General features: G+C 51.8%; 1 protein-coding gene across 2 annotated transcripts in view; it reads right to left on the reverse strand.

Annotated features, from left to right (window-relative positions):
• Positions 1-19,028, reverse strand: part of DOCK4 (dedicator of cytokinesis 4) — a 194,095-nt gene that overhangs the window by 84,032 nt on the left and 91,035 nt on the right. For both annotated transcript variants that reach the window (XM_081102275.1, XM_081102274.1), the window contains exons 2-7: positions 15,488-15,571; positions 12,949-12,989; positions 10,704-10,759; positions 6,532-6,628; positions 4,473-4,621; positions 2,868-2,952 (exon numbers count right to left, since the gene is read on the reverse strand). In XM_081102275.1, the coding sequence (XP_080958401.1) occupies positions 2,868-2,952; positions 4,473-4,621; positions 6,532-6,628; positions 10,704-10,759; positions 12,949-12,989; positions 15,488-15,571 (512 nt within the window). The remainder of the gene's footprint in view (positions 1-2,867; positions 2,953-4,472; positions 4,622-6,531; positions 6,629-10,703; positions 10,760-12,948; positions 12,990-15,487; positions 15,572-19,028) is intronic.

Genomic DNA, 19,028 nt, shown 5'->3' on the forward strand with positions numbered 1-19,028 from the left:
GCTCCAGCGCCAGGGACTCTAAACAAACGTGCTCACCATTCAGGAGACGCTGGTTAGGAAAACAGACAGATTCACCCCAAGACTGAGGGGGCGCAAGTGTCTAACCCGCATACAGTGCGTTCCTTACTGGGTGAATCCTCACCACTAGGCTTTTTCACTTCAGCTCTAGGGAGTCTGGGCTGGATATTTCTGGGGTGTTTTTTTGTGGGGGGGGAAGGAAGAGGGCTGGATATTTCTGTTGTGGGCTGCCCTGGGCTTTGTGGGGTTGTCAGCAGCTCTCTCTCTCTCTCTGGCCTCCACCCCCCAGATGCCCAAAGCCCCTCTCCCGACCCCGGCCCCCCCATCCTCAATTGTGACACCGAAAATGTCTGCAGACATTGCCCAGTATCTCGGTGGTGATGGGGGTGGGGCTGCCTGTCCGAGATTACTGGTCTACCCACGAAGGATCACACAACAAGCAGGGGAGGTGATCTTATAAAACCAAGGAAGGTTCCCACACAGACCTCTCACTGGCTCACGTGTCCAGAGAAGCCAGTGGCTACGATGCCCTTTACTCGAAAGCTGGGCTCTGCCCTCTGCTGCAGCCCAAACCTTCCAAGAGCACAGACGTTAACAACAGGGGGGTAGCATTCTTTCCTGCTTAGATGAGCACAACTGGGTGAGAAAGACCTGCGAACAGGGCTACCAAAGCCTAAAGCAAGAAGGTTTTTCTCATGATGTAGGGAGGACCTAGGGAGGTGCAAACACCTGCGTCTGAAAGACGACAGAGAAGATGCTGTGGGAAAGAGACGTGGCCACATCCTCTGTGGGGCTCGCAGCTCCACGCCACGGTCCCTGGTCCATGGGTGATAATGAGTCACCAGGACAACCGTTCTCCTCTCCCTGGAAGTCGATGTTGTCAGTCACTCTGATGCCACCCAAAGAAGAAGACCAAGTGGCACCGACAGCCTGGGTGCCCAGGTCGGGTCTAGGCAGGCACCCGGAGCTGCCTTAAGGAAGACACCATGGAATCACTGGGGGTTTCCGTGGGCTATTTTCTTTGCTTTAGAAACAAAAATGCAACCACTACAGAGAAGTTACGTGTCCATGTAAAATCACAGCATTCCGTGTTCCTCACCTGTACAGTGGAGACGGTGCACTAGGACTAGAGCTATAAAATACTAAAAACAAAACAAAAAACCAAGCCATCCAAGGCAGGCAGTCATGGCTAATTAGTGGTGGCTCTTCCCCCCCAGTTACAGTAAGTGCCCATCAATCACAGCCCAGAGGAGACCCCGAATCTCATCAACACAGCACCCGCAGCAGCCACCACCACCAAGCCGGAACGCTGAAAGATGAAATCCATTTGCCATCACACATGTGACCATAAATGAAAGGAACGGAGATAAAATTGCTGGCCCGCAAGATCAAACCACGGGAAGTAACGTGTATTTGCACCAGGCATTGTTAGTTGTTTATCAAATACGGTATTTGGCACCTCTGCCTAAATACGAAGGTGTGACTATGTTCTGGCCAATGAGCTATAAGTGCAAGGGTTGTGGGGAATTTCCAAGAAGGCTCCTTAAAGCAGCTGAATCAACTGAGAGGAGCCTTTCTCATCCCTGCTGCTGGAGAGCAGCTGCAATGGCTGGCGCTCTGGCAGCTATGTTGTGCTCTGAAGCATCTTGACGACGGAAGCCATGCAGCCATGCACTGCAGAGCGGAAGGAAAAGAGCCTGGGTCCCCTTCTGACACCAGGAAACCACAAACAAGCCCAGAACTTCCTGCCTCTGGACTTGCATATTGTGAGAGGGAAATAAATCTCTATCATGTTCAAGCTGTTACCATTTACGTCATCAAACATAGCCCATCGAATCGTAAGTTTTAGCGTGTCAGGTATCCATCCTTCTGGCCGCCTTGCCCGTCTAATAAGGATGAACTAAAGGTGAGGGGACAAATGGAAATCGGCCGAATGCTTAGGCCAGGGGTGGGCAAACTTTTTGACTCAAGGGCCACAATGGGTTCTTAAACTGGACCAGAGGGCCGGAACAAAAGCATGGATGGAGTGTTTGTGTGAACTAATATAAATTCAAAGTAAACATCATTACATAAAAGGGTACGGTCTTTGGTTTTTTTTTTAGTTTTATTCATTTCAAACGGGCCAGATCCGGCCCGCGGGCCGTAGTTTGCCCACGGCTGGCTTAGGCACTTGGCAAACACTGCCTGCCAAGGAAAGGCTTTTTACATGCGTTTCCCATGTAACTTTCATGATAAACACGTGATAAGGATGACACCTCCAATGAACAGATGAAGAAACGGAGGCTCTGAGAGCTGAAGCAGTAAGTCCAAGATCACAGAGCTGGTGAAGGGAAGAGAGGGAAGTCAGGTCTAGTTGTTTGGGTCTATCCCCATGGCTCAACTCTTAGGAACGGACTGGGGGGTGGGAGGGTTAGGGTCAGACCAGTAGCGGGGACCACGGAGACACTGGCAAGAGTCTGTACATCATCATGATGGGGGCAGGGGGTGCGCGTGGGTGAGGAAGGATTGGACACCATTAGTCACAGCCTTGTCCTGAAGCACAGCAGATGCACACGCACAGCTTGCAAGCATCTCACTAGACCAGGCAAAAGCACCGAGATTTGCAAAAGAAACGGGTCTGGCTTTACGCCCTGGGCCCGGGAGCGGAGGGCTGAGTGGGGGGCGCCCCTTCGTTCTGGGACAGGTGAGCGTCTGAGCTCTGTGCTCAGGGCACGGTCACCTCAGCTCGCATCCTCCCTCCTTGCTCCAGATTAAACCAGGAACATCCTGTTCTTGCAAAATTAAGTACAAAGAGTGCCATGGAAACCACAAAATCAGGAGCGAGCTGCGCCCACGCTCCCGGCACCCACCAGGCGGTAGAGCTCGGTGATGCTGATGTCCTCCGGGTCCACCATCGCGTACTCCTTCCTGGGCACCAGGTCCAGGCCCAGCTGCCTGGAAAGCAGAGGCAAACGTTTGGGAGAAAAGGCACCTTTAGGGAATATATGTATTTTTAAATTAATTATTTTCCCCCCATTGACCCCATGGAGCCCGCCCCCACCCCTCCCCACCCTATGGTCTGTGTCCCGGATTATGCATATAGCACACAAGTTCGTTGGTTGATCTCTCCCCCCCCCCACCCCCCCACCTTCTCTCCAAGGTTCCACAGTCTGTTCCCTGCTTCTCTGTCTCTGGATCTATTTTGTTCATTAGATTCCACATCTGAGTGAGATCATGGGGTACTACCGTTCTCTGACTGGCTTATTTCACTCAGCATAATACTTAAAATCATTATTTTTTACTACATCGCTTTGAAATGAGACATTTCAGCCACCATACTTTTCTCGCCCATATTTTTCACTTTGTGGCTGCGGCAGCCAACCTAACGAGGCAGGGCCCTGGGCAGGGGCTGAGAAACAGGTGACAAGGGCGGGCAAATTAGGGGAGGGGCTGGCACTCTGAGTGGGGGGATCCTGCCACGGGGAGGGGTGTGGGGGGGGGGGTCTTGGCTTTCTACAGCAGGAGCCTCGAGCACCCACAGACTCAGCACGAAGCCCGCCCACGTCCGACTGTGTGGAGACAAGAGTCGGACATAATTTTATCCTGGGAAAGGAAGTGGCAGAAAGTTTGAGGTTTCTAAGCTGCGAATTCCTAGGGCTTTCCTTAGGCTAGCCTCCCCCCAGTTGAGGTTTCGGGGCTCCCAGAGGAGGATCAGAGCAGTGCTTTCAAAACAAGAAGAAATAAGGTGACAGGAAGGGACAGATGGAGGGGTGCACACAGGATCCAGGAAGCCCAGGGAAGGGGGGGGGGTCAAGGTTGTGTCAGCTCAGCCCCCAACCGGCCTGGGAACCCAGGAAGGAGGGGGACAAGCCTCCTCCACATGGCCTTTGCGGGCCGGGCAGGGACATCGGGGCGCTCTGGGGAGCAGTGTGGGCGCTCTTTGACCCCTTTAACCTCTTGGAGGCCCCCAGGGGAGAGGGAAGAGCCTATTCACAACCTCCTGACAGCTTCCCATGGCCACTCGGGAGCTGCAACCTCAGCGTCTCCCCAGGGTTGCAGGGCGCCCATGCCTGTGGCACGGAGCTGCCTGTTTACAGGAAGTGCCCACGCCACACCTGAGGCCACAGTGGGCGCAGAAGCCACAGCTGAGGCCACAGTGGGCGCAGAAGCCACAGCTGAGGCCACAGTGGGTGCAGAAGCCACAGCTGAGGCCACAGTGGGTGCAGAAGCCACAGCTGATGCACCTGCCAGGGGTCGTGCCTGGGAGCTCGGGCACCATCGGCCACACGGGTGCAGCGAGCCAACAGCGCCCGTGCCCACACCAGCCCAGCCCTGGGGATGCGGCTCTGGGCTCCCTCCAGGACCATTTGTACTCAGTCCCCAAGGGGGACAACGGGAGAGCCCCACAGAGTGCGTTCGGGGCGAGCCCCACGCTCGCCGAGCCCGGGTCGGTGCCGCCCGCCGCCCGCACTCACTCGTTGCCCCAGTCGAGGCGGGCGGTGATGTGGCGCTTCACGTCCTTCATGCGGTCGTGCGTCAGGTGGCCCACCAGCACCTGGCGCCGCAGGTCCAGCACCTCGTTCATGATGTGCCACAGCCGGTGGAACAGGTCGCCCTCGTTTCTCTGGGACACACACAAACGGCGGCCTCAGTCGGGTCGCCAGGCAGAGCCGGGGTGGGGCGGGGGCACAGGGGAGGGGGGCATGTCCTGTGTGCTCGCCTCTGTGGGGACAGATTCTTCCTAACAGACTCCGCCCTCGTGCCCGCGTCCCCCGCTCCGTGTGATGACACTGCTGCCTCCCCAGGAATCCGACGTCACTTCCCAGACTGCCCAGCACGATGCTGCGTCTGGGTCCCACGGTGCCTCCCACCGCCTCCTCTGCCTCCCTTTCCCCCTCAAATCCTCCTTTCCTCAGCTCTGTCCCACACTATCGAAACACCCTGCACTACATCCGAGAGGTAGCAAACAGTGTCCTGGCTGGGTGACTCAGTCAGTCAGAGTGTTGTCCCATGCATCAAAAGGATGCAGGATCAATTCCCAGTCAGGGCAGTACTGGAGGCAACTATTGATGTTTCTCTCTCCCTCTGTCTCTGTCTCTTCTCTCTGTGTCTGTCTGTCTCTCTCTCTCTCTCTCTCTCTCTCTCTCTCTCTCTCTCATTAATCAATATATAAAACGTTTGTAAAACCCATGAAAGAAGTGTAGCAAATTTTAATTGTGAGAGATGGGGAAGTTTTTATTCATCTACGATGGACACAGTCCGAGTACTGGAGCAGCAGACGGACTAGGTTTAGGCTTAGTCCCCAGCCCTGAGCCCTGGACAGACCGTCTCTGGACAGACCTGAGAAGGAGACCTCCCCGGAGGACAGTCTACCCCCGCAAAGGCCTGCACACATCACTCAGACGGAAGGCTGCGTGTCCCCCTGAGGCTTTCTGTGCCTGTATCCCTGACCAGTGTCAGGTGACACGTTCAGGGACATCATGGGGCCTCACCGATGTCACCACGTGGAGCAGCTAGCGGTTCGGAAGCGCTCGCCACGTGCGTAGGCGCTCAGGGCCCTCAGAGAGCAGCTCTTGTGTGCTGCCTACGATTAGGACAGCGGTCGCCAACCAGTGGTCCCTGAGGTCCGAAAGGTTGGCGACCGCTGATTTAGGAGACACAACCGCCCTCCTCAAACTTCTCTCCTCAGGGAAGCTCGGTGCCTTGAACTGTTCGAAAACAGCAGGGACAGCAGTCCCTGCACCCAAGCCTGGGGACCTTACACCAAAGCATTCGCCCGGGAATTCACACCCGGACAGGAGACCCAAGAGGGCCAACCCAGCCACGCCAGCCTCAGCCTCAAGGCCACACGGCTGGGACCTCCAGGGTAAACTGGCATTTGCTCCCAGTACAACTGACGCCCAGTCCAGTGTCCAGGAAAACTGGACAGTAATTCCGTCTCCATCGCTCCGAATACCAGGCCGCGAGGAGGTGACTCCTACAACTTAACACACAGATGGCCAAGCCGATCTGGTCTGTCCCCAGAACAGATGCTCGAAACCTCAAAACCAGGCAAAACTCGCTGGGAAAGGCTGAACCAAGAGGAAATTCAACTTTGCTCCCCACAGAAGAGGCAACGTGCGGGTCTAGGTCCATGAACGCATACCACTTCCACTGTCGTTTTTATAAGTCTCCTGTTGAGTACTTAGGAGGCATTAATTTGAGCAGCTCGAATAGTTTCATTTTTCATGCTGGTGTCATGCACAATGCTGTTTTAAGTAAAATAATTCTTGAATTTTAGATTCTTCCCAACATATTCTTTTCACGTCCCAAGGAGACCTGCGCTTCCCTTGCCGTGGCCCAGCACAGAGCCCTGGGGTTCTGTTACCTTGACCTTGCTCCTCCGGATCCCAAGATGTCTTCTTATGCTCTGGCCCCTGACTCCCGGGGGGACTTACAGCAGGTGCCCAGATGCCAGTCCAGGCTCCCCCTTGCTCAGATGTTTCTTAAAACAACTCCCTGACCCAAAAAACGCTGCCCGGGAACGCCACCTACCACATACAGCTGCTTCCACATGGTGCCCCAGTCTCGCAACGTCGAGGTCATTTCTGTGATAACGGAGTCTTCGGTGGGAATGACCATCTCAAACTGTCTGTGACGTTAAAAGAGAAAAACACAGCACACAGGCAAGCGTCACAGACAAGTGTTTTCTCTGGAGAACATTAAAGTTAAACCAGGGCAGGAAGCCGCCTGGCGCTTCTGGTTCTGCAGGCGGTGACCAGGATCAAATGCTAAGCTGGCGTGAGGCAGGCCACGTGGGTTACGGGGCTACATCCCCGAGCGACCAGCCACGCTCCCGATGGAGTCGGAGGAGGGCGGAGAGAGAGGAGTAATATCAGAGGAGCTCTGCTCCGGCCACAGCGGGACCGCAGGACTGTAGCTCTACCCTCTCCGGCCCGAAGCCCTCACCTGTGCCGTGAGGTCACCAGGCTCACCTACACCGGGAGGTGGCTTTGCTTTCTGAGCCCCAACACAGGGCCCTGAGGGCAAAACAGGCTCACTGATGCCCAAGATGTGAGGCTGCCAAGTCCAAACTCACCCCGTGTTATAGGAACTAGACACCAGCCACCAACCTACTCTCACCTGATGTCACTCCCGTTCGTTGTCATCATTTATACATGGGGCCGGGACAAGGATTAGTTGTTAACGATTAGTGATGTTATCGTTCATAGTAAAGCTTATTGAGGGCTCAAGCAGTTAGAGATATTTGAATGTGCACTGTAGACTGTCCCTCCTGTGACTGGGGCCTACAGTCTTCCTATTTCTTCTCTATAAATCAGAAACTATGCTTGGAAAGGGTTCAGCCCGCTATCTAGGAAGGCCAGGATGTTGGTTCCCTGTTGGGTAGATGCATAAGAAAGAGGAAGGGGGCGCTGACCGGTTTGGCTCAGTGGATAGAGTGTCGGCCTGCAGACTGAGGGGTCCCGGGTTTGATTCCGGTCAAGGGCATGTACCTTGGTTGCGGGCACATCCCCAGTAGGGGGTGTGCAGGAGGCAGCTGATGGATGTTTCTCTCTCATCGATGTTTCTAACTCTCTATCCCTTTCCCTTCCTCTCTGTAAAAAATCAATAAAATATATTTTTTTAAAAAAAGAAAGAGGAGGGGGGAAACCAGAAGACTTCATTTGTTCCCTCTACACACAGTAACCTTTTTCTTTGCCTCAAGTTTCTTTTTCAAATTCTTCCCATTTTTATGCAAGTTAAAATGGCCAAGTGGCCATTACGACTGCTTCTCAAAAGAATGCTTCAGAGTATATAGCGGGGCTTGTTTTCCTTACTTGAGTTTTTTCCAGGGACAACATCTCATACATAGAAGGTAACAGCATATCAGACACAGAACCATGTGGTCTGGAGCAGCAAGAGATGGCGACTTCTTAGCATGGGGCTCACACATGCTCCAGAGCTGTGCCCGTGTACACCTGTCTCCTGTGAAGTCCTCCTGGCAGTGAGTACGGGAACTGAAATCTCGCCTTGATTCCTTCACCAGCACAGCCTCCCTCCGCGTGTCACGCTGCTGCTAACGTCCTAGCCCTGTGCACAGTTCCCTCCCTGCCAGGGGGTACCCACAGCTGGACAGGTGAGGCTGGGATCTGCCACTAGAAACAAAGTGAACCATAGCACACGCCCTGTGACATACACGGGCCCGTCCTCAAGTCTCTAGGTGACATGTTCCAAGGCGGGGCATGCGTTCTGTTTTTGAAGTGCGGCTGCGATTGACACCATGGGCATTTAGAGAGAGAGACGATAAAATGATTGGGTGGGAGGTGAAGGAGGGAGCAGCAGGTCTCCAGGGAAACCTACAACCTACTTGACCTTTCGAAAGTGGCCTGACCCCGCAGGCATGAAGCAGACAGAGTGGCCTCGCTGCTCACAAACTGGGATTCAGCTTAAGGACCCCCGCCCGTCCTGCAATCCGGGAAAGAACGTAAAGGCAATTCAGTCTGCAGGGCGCTGATTTGGGTTTGTTCCACCAAAATGTAAATTGTCAAGAAGCACAAAATTGCCATTTTGGGAAAAGCAGCTGTTTCCTGTTCATTACACTGAAATCAACATCCGAGTGGCCTGCATGAGTAGCTGCCCCTGAGGTTACATCCTGTTTGATTGTTGTGGGGTGTACTGTGCAGCCAGTTCACGCCGGTGGCCCCGTGAGGCTGCTGGGCCCCGAAGATGGGACAGGTGACATCAAAACCCCAGGAGGCCCCTCTCAGGAAAGCAGTCACCTGGCAAGACTGGTTCTGCAACGTGTTCAGGCTCAACGTTTGCTTCCTGTTACCAGTCCCAGAATCTAGGGTTTCAATCCCTAGGTTGTGTTTTAGAAAATAAATGTCAGTTCTGCCTCCACGTTGTCCTGAATCATGCCCATCCTGCCTATGTTGGGGGGAAAACCCACCACCAGCCAAGTCTTGAACTGAACCCAAATTCAAGTCCCCTTTACATACATGTAATCTTCTCAGGGCTCAGGGAACGGGGCCATACATGAGACAGCGACAAACCAGGGCCAAAACCAATAATAATAAGGAAAAGAGGGCACATGTTGGAATGAAAACGATGTTCCACCCAACTCTGCTTCGAGAGGTAGGACTCCCACGGGGCGACAGTCATTGTCTTTGCTGGCATCTCTCCTTGCTATCCCTCCTTCAGAGGGGGAGACGGGGCTGGGGTCCTTCCCTTAGCTCTGGACAACTGAGGGAGTCGGGGGGGGGGGGTCTGGGACAAAGGTCGCACAGAGGCCTGGCCCCACAGGTCTGCCATGGTGGACACTGTCTGGGACCAGGCAGAGACCTTGGGGTTTGCCCACTGCCCCGCCCAGATGTGGGGCAGCCAGGGCAGAAGAGAGAGTAAGCTGGATGGTCCCCTGGCTGTGTGAGTGCTGGGCAGTGCCCAACCTCGCCAGGCGGGGGAACTCCCACAGGACCGATGACTCTGTCGACTCATTCTGGTGGATCGTGGCTACCCGGCATTTCTGAAGGACACAGCTTAATTACAAGAGAAGGAGGAGTGGTAACTATTAGCACTGGAATAATGATAGTTCTCAACTACTGTTTGCAGTGATTACTACTATTGCTACTAATAATCATCTTGCTTAAAGTAGCTAAGATATAGAGTAGAAGCAAATCCTAGTCTTTAAGTTTTATCTATAGAGGGACACTCAGCCATGTGCAGAAGGCATTTCACCGCACTAAGACTGAACACCCTACCTTCACAGAGAGTGTGTGTAAGAATCGTCCATTCCAATAGCATCCTTGGAATTCCTTTGGTAAACCTCAAGTTTGAGGGTATCATTTACTACACTCCCAAATGTGCTTTCATGATGCAAAGAAATTGCTGGGGGGTTTTTTGCTTTAGGAGGAAAAATGTCATTTTCATGGCTGAACCTGTATTCTTTCTTTTGTCATAAAATAAAAAATATTCCCAATGAGGCAACACATATTCCTTGTGACACTGACAGCTAATGTTTGGGTCCAAATCCACGGCCACTTATGTGGATCTGCTCACGTTAACCGCTTCAGTGAGCACGTCCTCCAGGTTAATCCTATGGTACTTTATCTGACTGATCGGGGACCTGGGTAGCTGCCTCGGGTCCTTCTGAAGAGGGACTGGAGAAACGTTTTAAATGCATGAAAAGCCCTAGGTAGCCGATGAACTCGACTGAAAAGAAATAGCCCAGAAATCGTGTTCTCTGAAGTGTAATAAGGGCTTTGTGAAGCAGTCACACGAGGACAGGGTATTATCTCTGATCAGAAAGACAGACTTAGCTGCTCGCACTCGGCGGTGAACCTAGGACATTCCTGGGGTTTGAGACATGACTCAGCATCCGGTGGCCTGACCACCACGCTTCCCTGCACAGCAGGAAACCAGCAGACCCAGCCCTGCTGCTGCCGCGACCTTGGACAGGAGGCCCTCCCTGTGCCCGAGAGCCCACCCCATCCCACATGCGCACGCGCATACACACACACACACACACACACACACACACACACACGGGCTCCTTCACGCTCCCCACCCACTGCCCGGGCGCTGTCCCTCTTCACCGCACGGCACGGGCAGCGGCACCGTCTTCTGCCGTTCACTGGTCAACACGAAGACTGCGCCTTCCCGCCCCTCTGACCTCGGAACAGGACGGTTCTGGGAAAGCCCTGCGGCTATGAACAAAACTCCCGGCTCACCCTTTGTTCTTCACACCGGCATGTTTCAAGTGAACGTAGCTGGAAGGGAAGATGCCCTGGAAGAGAAGCACGAAGGTGAGGTGCGAGCCGTCTGTGAGGTCGGTGGTTTCACAGTCACACGGTAACGCACAGCCTACAACCACAGCAACGTGGACGGGGGTGGGGGGCTGGGGGGAAGACACCACATCGCCACCCCATCTGAGAGGCTGGACCCATTCATTCCTCAGGTCCAGTCCTTTTCTACGCCTCACCGGGGTGCAAAGTTACGCTTCTCTACAACAAACATAACCAAAAAATTAAAGCTCACTCAAAAAAATATTTCATAAGAGAAATTTTTAAAAAATTTGGGAATCCTGCCTAGGAAGCATGTTCTATTGAATTTTATGAAAATATGGCATGGTTTGACAAAAAGGCTGCTTTTGGTGCTGTGGTTTGTTTGGGATGTTCTTTTTCTTCTCTCCAAACGCCCGTGTGTGTATTTAACAATATCCACGAAAGCAGCGACTTGAATTGGGAGGCCACGTGGGCAGTCAGTGCTCCGGGAGACCCCGATGCAAACAGCGGCATGAATCACCCGCTGCCGCAGCGGTGGCACCAAATTAGCCACCGGGAGCCCCGCCGCTCAGAGCTGTCATTGTAGGCAACGACAGGACAGGCCCGTTGTTCCTTTGTTCTCAATGGGAAACTGAAAGGAACAACATTTTAAAAATGAGCATCAATTTTATTGTCCATTAAATGACAATATCCTCGGAATGATTTTGTTGATGTATAATCAAATGACAAATTCAATTAAATATTTAGGAAAGCAAATGTCATTTGAATACATTATCACCACTGTGGATCCAAGGATCCCATAAAACTTAATAACCAAATTCTATACATACAACAGTAGGAAAGAGGTAAACAGGCTTAAAAATACTTTATTTTTCCTTCAAAATTTAAACTTGCCTCAGTACAGTAAGATTAACAGAGAAATTATAATGAATAAGGAAAAAGTCCGAATCTGAGATTAGAAGAATGACAGAAATAACAGAAGCCAAATAAATTATTTTCCTCAAACAAGTTCTAAACGGATAATTAAATAAGGAAGCTACATTTGCATGTGAGCAGCAGATGTCCAAAAATAACTTGCAATGAGGCTAAGTCTTAAAAAATTAAATCTGTATACTCTATGGCCCCTCAGGCTCTCCTTTAGAATGGCCTAAAGTAAACAAAACAAAGGAATTAAACCATGTTGCATCGTACAGAAAAAGGTTAAAAGGCAGAAAGACGGGCAAAGGAGAAATTACACAATTTCTTATCTATAATCCTAATAAAGCCAGAATTCAACAATAACAAAAGGAACATGAGATATAAAAAAAAAAAAATACTAGAGAATGAGGAAGTATGGGTGAAAGCTGGGGAGATTAGAATAAAGAGGAAAACTATAGATATGGGTCAGGATTAGTGTCAAAATCATAAACTGGACCGGCCAGCGTGGCTCAGTGGTTGAGCGTCGACCTATGAACCAGGAGGTCATGGTTTGATTCCCGGTCAGGGCACATGCCCGGGTCGCAGGCTCCATCCCCAGTACAGGGCATGCAGGAGGCAGCCGAGCCATGATTCTCTCTCATCATTGATGCTTCTACTTCCCCCTCTCTCTCCCTTCCTCTCTAAAATCAATAAAAATATGTTTAAAAAATCGTAACTGCACTAATGAAAGGTGAAACAAAAATCATCACTTCCGACTACAATTCCTGAAGATTTCTGCAAACAGATAAATGCGTCTCATTTCCGTCTGGAGTGGTAGAGAGATGAGCCCTTGGCTTCCTGGTTCCCCGTGGAAACCCAGAAGAACTCCTAACACACGGCCGCATAAAGCAGTCTCCCCAACCAACACTCTACAAACAAGACTGCAGAAAACCTAACAATAAATACCTCGCGTTAATACTTCTTTTGGTATCTGTGCTTCCCCCCGGAATTTTAATTTCGCCCTCTGCGAAACACATTTCAAGAAGATTTTGTTTCTATCTAATGAGCGTATTAAGGTCTTCACGGGACACACCGCCGGCGTTACACGGGATTAGCACCTGAGTAGCGCAGTTTAACTCTAATCCGAGTTCAAAGGAATTTCCAGTTTATGAAAATCTGTCTTGCCATGCGGCATTTCAACGCAGAGCCCCAACTGCAATTTCCATCGGATAATGAAACAAAATAACTGGTTTTTTAAATCCCGTAATTGTGGTTAGAAGGAATAATTTTTTACCTTGATATTTGGGTTTTTTAAGGCAAATCCTCTGTACCAGCCTGTGGAGAAATAATCAGAGTTACATTTAAAGAAACCACTGGGATACTTTTTAAAAAAGCAATGATTACAAGTCAATCTGTTCTTTGCTGTCTCAGGGAATCCAGGATCTGCACAAAAATGAACAGATTTCCAAACTCTCTCTGCCCGGCAACGCGGCCCCCACGGTGCCCCGGAGAGCAGTGCTCGGCCCACAGCACTAGCGAGCTGGCAGGTCCTCAGCCACGGCCTGGGGTAGAGTCAGCCTTATAGCACCAGATGGGTGAGCCCAGCAGAGGGGGCCCAGTCAGTGATTCTGCGTCACTGTGTGTGGGGCCAGGGGCGCTGGCAATACTTCTGCAAAGGACAGGACTGTCTCACCACTAAGCTGTGCCCTGACACCCACACGAAAAGAACTGGGGAAAAATAGTCAGAGTGAGGCCAGGGCTCACCCACTAAGAGGATGCGTGGCCACTCTTTCACCAGCTCAGTGTCCAGCCCCAGCTCACCATCACTTCCATTCTGCAGGCGGCCTGTCACCTCACCTGCCACCCACTGATCCATTACACAGCCCTCCCCCCCTTAAAGGGGAATATACCTTTGTTATTTAAAATGAGTACAGGATATATATATATATATATATATATATATATATATATATACACACACACACACACACACACACACACACACACACATACATATACATATACATATACATACATACATACATACACTAGAGGCCCGGTGCATGAAATTCATGCACTGGCGGGGGCGCGGGGGGGGGGGGGGGCCCTCAGCCTAGCCTGTGCCCTCTTACAGTCTGGGAGCCCTCAGGGATGTCTGACTGATAGCTTAGGCCTGCTCAGCCGTCAGTCGGACATCCTTAGTGTTGCCGCGGAGGCGGGAGAGGCTCCCACCACCACTGCTGCGCTTGCCAGCTATGAGCTTCTGGTTGAGCTCACTGATCACCAGGGGGCAGCTCCTGTATTGAGCATCTGCCCCCTGGTGGTCAGTGCGTGTCATAGCAACCAGTCGTTCTGCTGTTCAGTTGATTTGCATATTAGCTTTTTATTATATAGGAGATATATATATATATATGCCCCTATGAATACAATATTTTCAACTTACAGTTTCAAGGATACAAAACACTTTGTTTACTGGTAGGAAATTATTTTACCATGCAAGAAATGTTCTACTGAATGGAATTTTTGTGATTAATTGAATTTTCAAAAAGAATACTTGAGCTTTGTGTTTAAATATATTTGCTCCTCATAAGTTCTTTTATTTTTTAAGGATATACTGTAAAAATGTCCTGCCTGACAGTTTTAAAGTCCAAAGAAAGCAGGATGAATAGAAAATCCGAAATTTCTATATCTTAGAGCTTATTAAAGCCCTTAAAGACATATCCAAGAAACACACCCATTCTTAAATAATTATTCTCACGGAAACCAAACTTGGAGACCTGCAGAAGAGTCAGAGAGAGGTCTGTCCAATGATCCTGCACAGAGAGGTGTTAGATTACAAACAGCCCGTTGGCTGGGAGTCCATCTTCATGCACCAAACCAAAGCAAACTTTGTACTGATCTGCATGCAAAGTGGACACAGACAAATGCATCTGGCGATGACTCAGAAAACATGACCTCTTTTAAGGTTTCAATTTCAGTAGACAGCGCACATGTCCATGCACCACCCCCACCTAACGCCAGGCTCCAACCGAATGTGACAGCTGTTTGGGGGAACACAATTTAATCAATAGTGAACCCTCCTATGATAACATCAGCATATTGTAGATTCCTAATAAGGACAACAGGCTTGGAGGAAAATGAATATTTTGGGATAAACTGATGGGACTTTAAAATGTGTTCATTCTATTAGCAAAGAATAGTCCCTTCATCCGGGATCTTTTCAGGGACTAAAGTTGAAGGATGCTTTGCACAGCAGGAATGGAAACTTTACTTGAGGATGTATTGGGTATCTTGACTTAATGTTACCTGCTACATAAATTAATCATCATCATACAATTTCATAATAATATATCCCACTAGCGTTCCAAATGCATCAAGTAACTTTAGTCCAAATTTGGAGGGCGGGAGGGGGGACAAGCTTGCAGCTTGAGAACAGAGTCCCCCCCGAGATGGGGGCCTTCCCCGAGGTGCTGGTCACCCCACCGGGGGAAGGATTTCTGTCCTGGGGAATCGACCCGTCCCTCGAGAGTCTAAGGCAGGCCTTCGAGTGTGCCATGGACTCCCACCAACACAGGAGTCTCGGTTGCTTTCTCTTTCGGCATCCAGTGACTATAAGGAAACAATATTAGGGAGAAATAGCATCAGCTTGAAAATACCAAACGATGATTTCTCATCCGCCAAGAGCTGAAGGCAAGACACAAGTCTTGTCAGAAATGGTTCACAGTGACTCCTGGGAAAATCCAGACGAACAGAGGGGTGGACGGGCGTATGAGCTTCATGAACTGTGGAGGGCGGGCCTGTTGGCACCACCTCGGCCGCAGCGGCCCGCTTACCATCGCACTTCTCCAGGATCTGAACCGTGTCTCCAATCTCCAGCGACAGGCCGTAGGGGACGGTGCCTCGGAAGCTGGCAATCACTGCAAGAAACGGAGGAAGAGATGAAGATGCTCACGGGCGGGTGGGGAGCGACGCTGCTCTCTGCTACCGGGGACGGAGCAGACCTGGCTGTGGACGGGAGGGGCACTTTGTGCGAGGACCCACTGTCCTGCTTTAATGGTACGTATTTTTGAAGAGTCTATCTTGAAGTTTGCCAACTTCTCGGTCGAATCAAGATGAATGTCAAGGGTGTGGAATGTACTAAAGGACCGGGCCTGCATGCTCTCCGCTACACTCCCTCCCCATCCAGGCGCCTACCCCACGGTGGTTACTCAATAAATAGATGTTCCATGATAAGTGAGGAATGCATGTCTTACTTGTTATTAAACTACAGTGATGGAAGGAGGTGCCTTGCCCTCAGACTCTGAGCTCCCCAAGAGCAGGCACTGTGTCCATTGGCTCACTACGTCCCCAGGACCTTGCCACAGTCTCCGTGGAGTGACCAATGGGGGCGTTTTAGTTGGTAATGACTGGAGCCCTCCCGCATGCCCATGCCCATAACCTGGGCCGGCACCATCCCAGGCCCACACACCCGGGCCAGCACTGCATTTGGAATGGGTGGGTGAGGGGCATCCCTGCTGGTTCCTGAAGAACTGGTTTCTGAAACCTTTTGCAGGTGGGATGGGCGGGGGGGGGGGGGGGGGAAGCAGAGAGAAGGTGTGCGTAGCTCAGTCCAGCCCAGGCGCCTCGAGGGAATTTTGGTGAGATGCGCACAGTGACTCTCCGAGGGACACCGGAGCTTGACTCAGAAGGGAGGCGGCATGGGAGGGACAACAAAGCTGCACCCAGCACAGGAAAGACGGGAGACGGCTGTTGCCGACCATGTGCGCTGAAATCCGCCCGCCGCTCACATCCAAAGACAATGACAGCCAGTGCTTCCAGTGCTTGGCTCTTCAAAGACCAACATTTTGGGAGTGAACGTGAGCATGCCGTCTCGGACAGGGAGACGCGGATACACCCCCAGGCCCCCCATAAAGGACGGCCCTGCTGTGGAAGCCCGCGGGTCTGTCACAGGCAGCGACGGGCCCAGGCGGCGGGCTTTTAGACGAGTTTGAAGCCCCTTGGCGATCTGTAAACAAACTTAACAGCAGAAACCAGAACACGGGGCAGAAACCATAACCCAGAGTCCACTCGACGGTGAAAACAGCCACGTCAGGACACGTGGGACAGCACTAACTCACAGCGTCACGGTGGGACCAGCATCATGAACGACCTAGTGCCCACGCGCCTGACCTGTGCACACTTCGCAGGTCACTCCCAGTAACTCCCAGACGCCCCTTCTCACAGGAGGCTGACGGTTTAGACATCTCATAAAGACGGTAGCTTAGAATCGATGCCTGGGTCCTCAGGCTCCCTCCGAAGAGCCCACGTAATCAATGAAGCGGCTGAAATAACAGTTTCACGTGCAATGAAAGTGAAGGGGGGGGGGGGTCCCAGGACAGGGGGCACGCCCAGGGGGAGGCGGGGACACATGGCAGGTGTGGACAGATGATGTGATCAGGCCAACTCCTTCCAACACCCGCTTCTCGCCTGGTCACCGGGAAACGCAGGCCCACGGAGGCCCCGCACCTCAACCGCCAGGACCAGGCGGCCTGTCTGCTCAGTGCCCCCAGCACAGGCTGTCTAATTAGGGGTACATCTCGCTAGTCTTCCACCCTTCCCTGTTCCCAGGGGAGCACGGTCACATGAGGCTCATCTCTCTTTCCACCCCACTCCCCACCCCCGATCCCCCAGGCAGACGCAGTAGCTCTGTGACCCCCGGGAGCCGTGGGGCCGGGAAGGAGCCCCGCCCAGCCCTGCCTCAGGCTCTGCACAGTGTGAGGCCGAGCAGGGCCGCGTGGGAATGACAGCATCGTGACTAGCCACGTGGTATTTGCAAACCTGGGGTCACGTGGCTCACACTTTGCAAGAAATTCGTCTAGCCCCGTGGCCGGCAAACTGCAGCTCGCGAGCCACAGGCGGCTCTTTGGCCCCTTGGATGTGGCTCTTCCTAAGCCTTAGGAGGACGCTAATTAAGTTAATAACAATGTACCTACCTATATAGTTTAAGTTTCAAAAACTTGGCTCTCAAAAGAAATTTCAGTCGTTGTCCTGTTGATATTTGGCTCTGTTGATTAATGAGTTTGCCGTCCACTGGACTCTAGCCCGTAACTCCCACTTCATAAATTCTCTCGGAAGCCTTTCTGCTTCCCCTCAGGGGCTATTTCTAAAGTAAAAGATACTTGGGGAGCGGGGCGGGGGGGGGGGGGGGGCTGCTGCCAGTTTATCTCTGAGATGTTAATGGAAAGTTAAGGCAAAACTCCTGCCACTGCAACAGCCCAGTCAGCGCAGCCGGTAAAGATGAGCATGACCAGCTCGGCACTCGTCTGTTATGGATAAACTTTCAAACCCTCCCGCGGGGTTTCTCAGGCACCACGTTCCCTGGGACCGTGTCCCCCTGCCCCCCCCCCCCCACACACACACACACACACTTCCCCGTTCATGAACGAACGCAGCGGGCGCTTCCTGGGCTCCCTCCTCGCTGTGGATCCCAGCGAACGGCGCTCCCAGGTGCTGCCCGCCACCCTGGACAGCTGAGTTCTTCCTTAGCAAACGCTACACTGCTTAAAAGCTGCCCCCCCACAACACACCTCTTTTTTTAAATCGAGATTAAACATGGCTGTGCTTGACCAGGGTTACAAATCTTTGTAAATATTTATCCTCTCCCCTCTTACACAATGAAACTTGCCAAACAAATCAGATATGTTTTCCAAAATATCTCCAAAAGCAGACAGCAGCTCTGCCCAAACCAGCCACTTCGTTTCACAAGATGGTAATTAGGGACAAGCTGCGCCCCCCCCCCCCCCCCCCCCCCCCGCCGCCGCTGTGCGGTGTGAATGAGATTTTGCACTTGTTTTTATTTTTCTGAGCATCACGGGAGGTGACTCAGTCTGTCCAGGAATTCCATCCGACAGTGAGAATGCCTTCGGGGCGTATTCATAAAGCGGGTGCCTCTGGCATTCCCCGCATTCCCGGCAGCCCAGAGGGGAGTAACCGGTGCCCAGAGGACCAGATTAGAAAGAGAGAGATTCCAGGCAGCACAGAGCATTTCATTTTGGGGAGGGAACCTCAAACTCCCCAAAATAACCTCCCCATATGAAATTTAAATGGAAGGAGTGAGGGGATTTATATAATCCCACTTCACCAAGAGCAGGCCTGGGAGCTGAAACCGATAAGCCTCCCTGGAAGTCACGCTGCGGCAAATGTGAGCGTAAGAAGATACGGCTGCTTCTTCTTTTATTAGTAACTATAATTTTTTTTAATTATTTTTACTTTTTCATCGATTTTAAAGAGAAAGGGAGAGGGAGAGAGAGATAGAAACATCAGTGATGAGAGAGAATCATTGATCGGCTGCCTCCTGCACGCCCCCTACTGGGGATCGAGCCTGCAACCCAGGCA

Source organism: Myotis nattereri (assembly GCF_964212035.1).
Source record: "Myotis nattereri genome assembly, chromosome: 11".
Classification (NCBI taxonomy): Eukaryota; Metazoa; Chordata; class Mammalia; order Chiroptera; family Vespertilionidae; genus Myotis; species Myotis nattereri.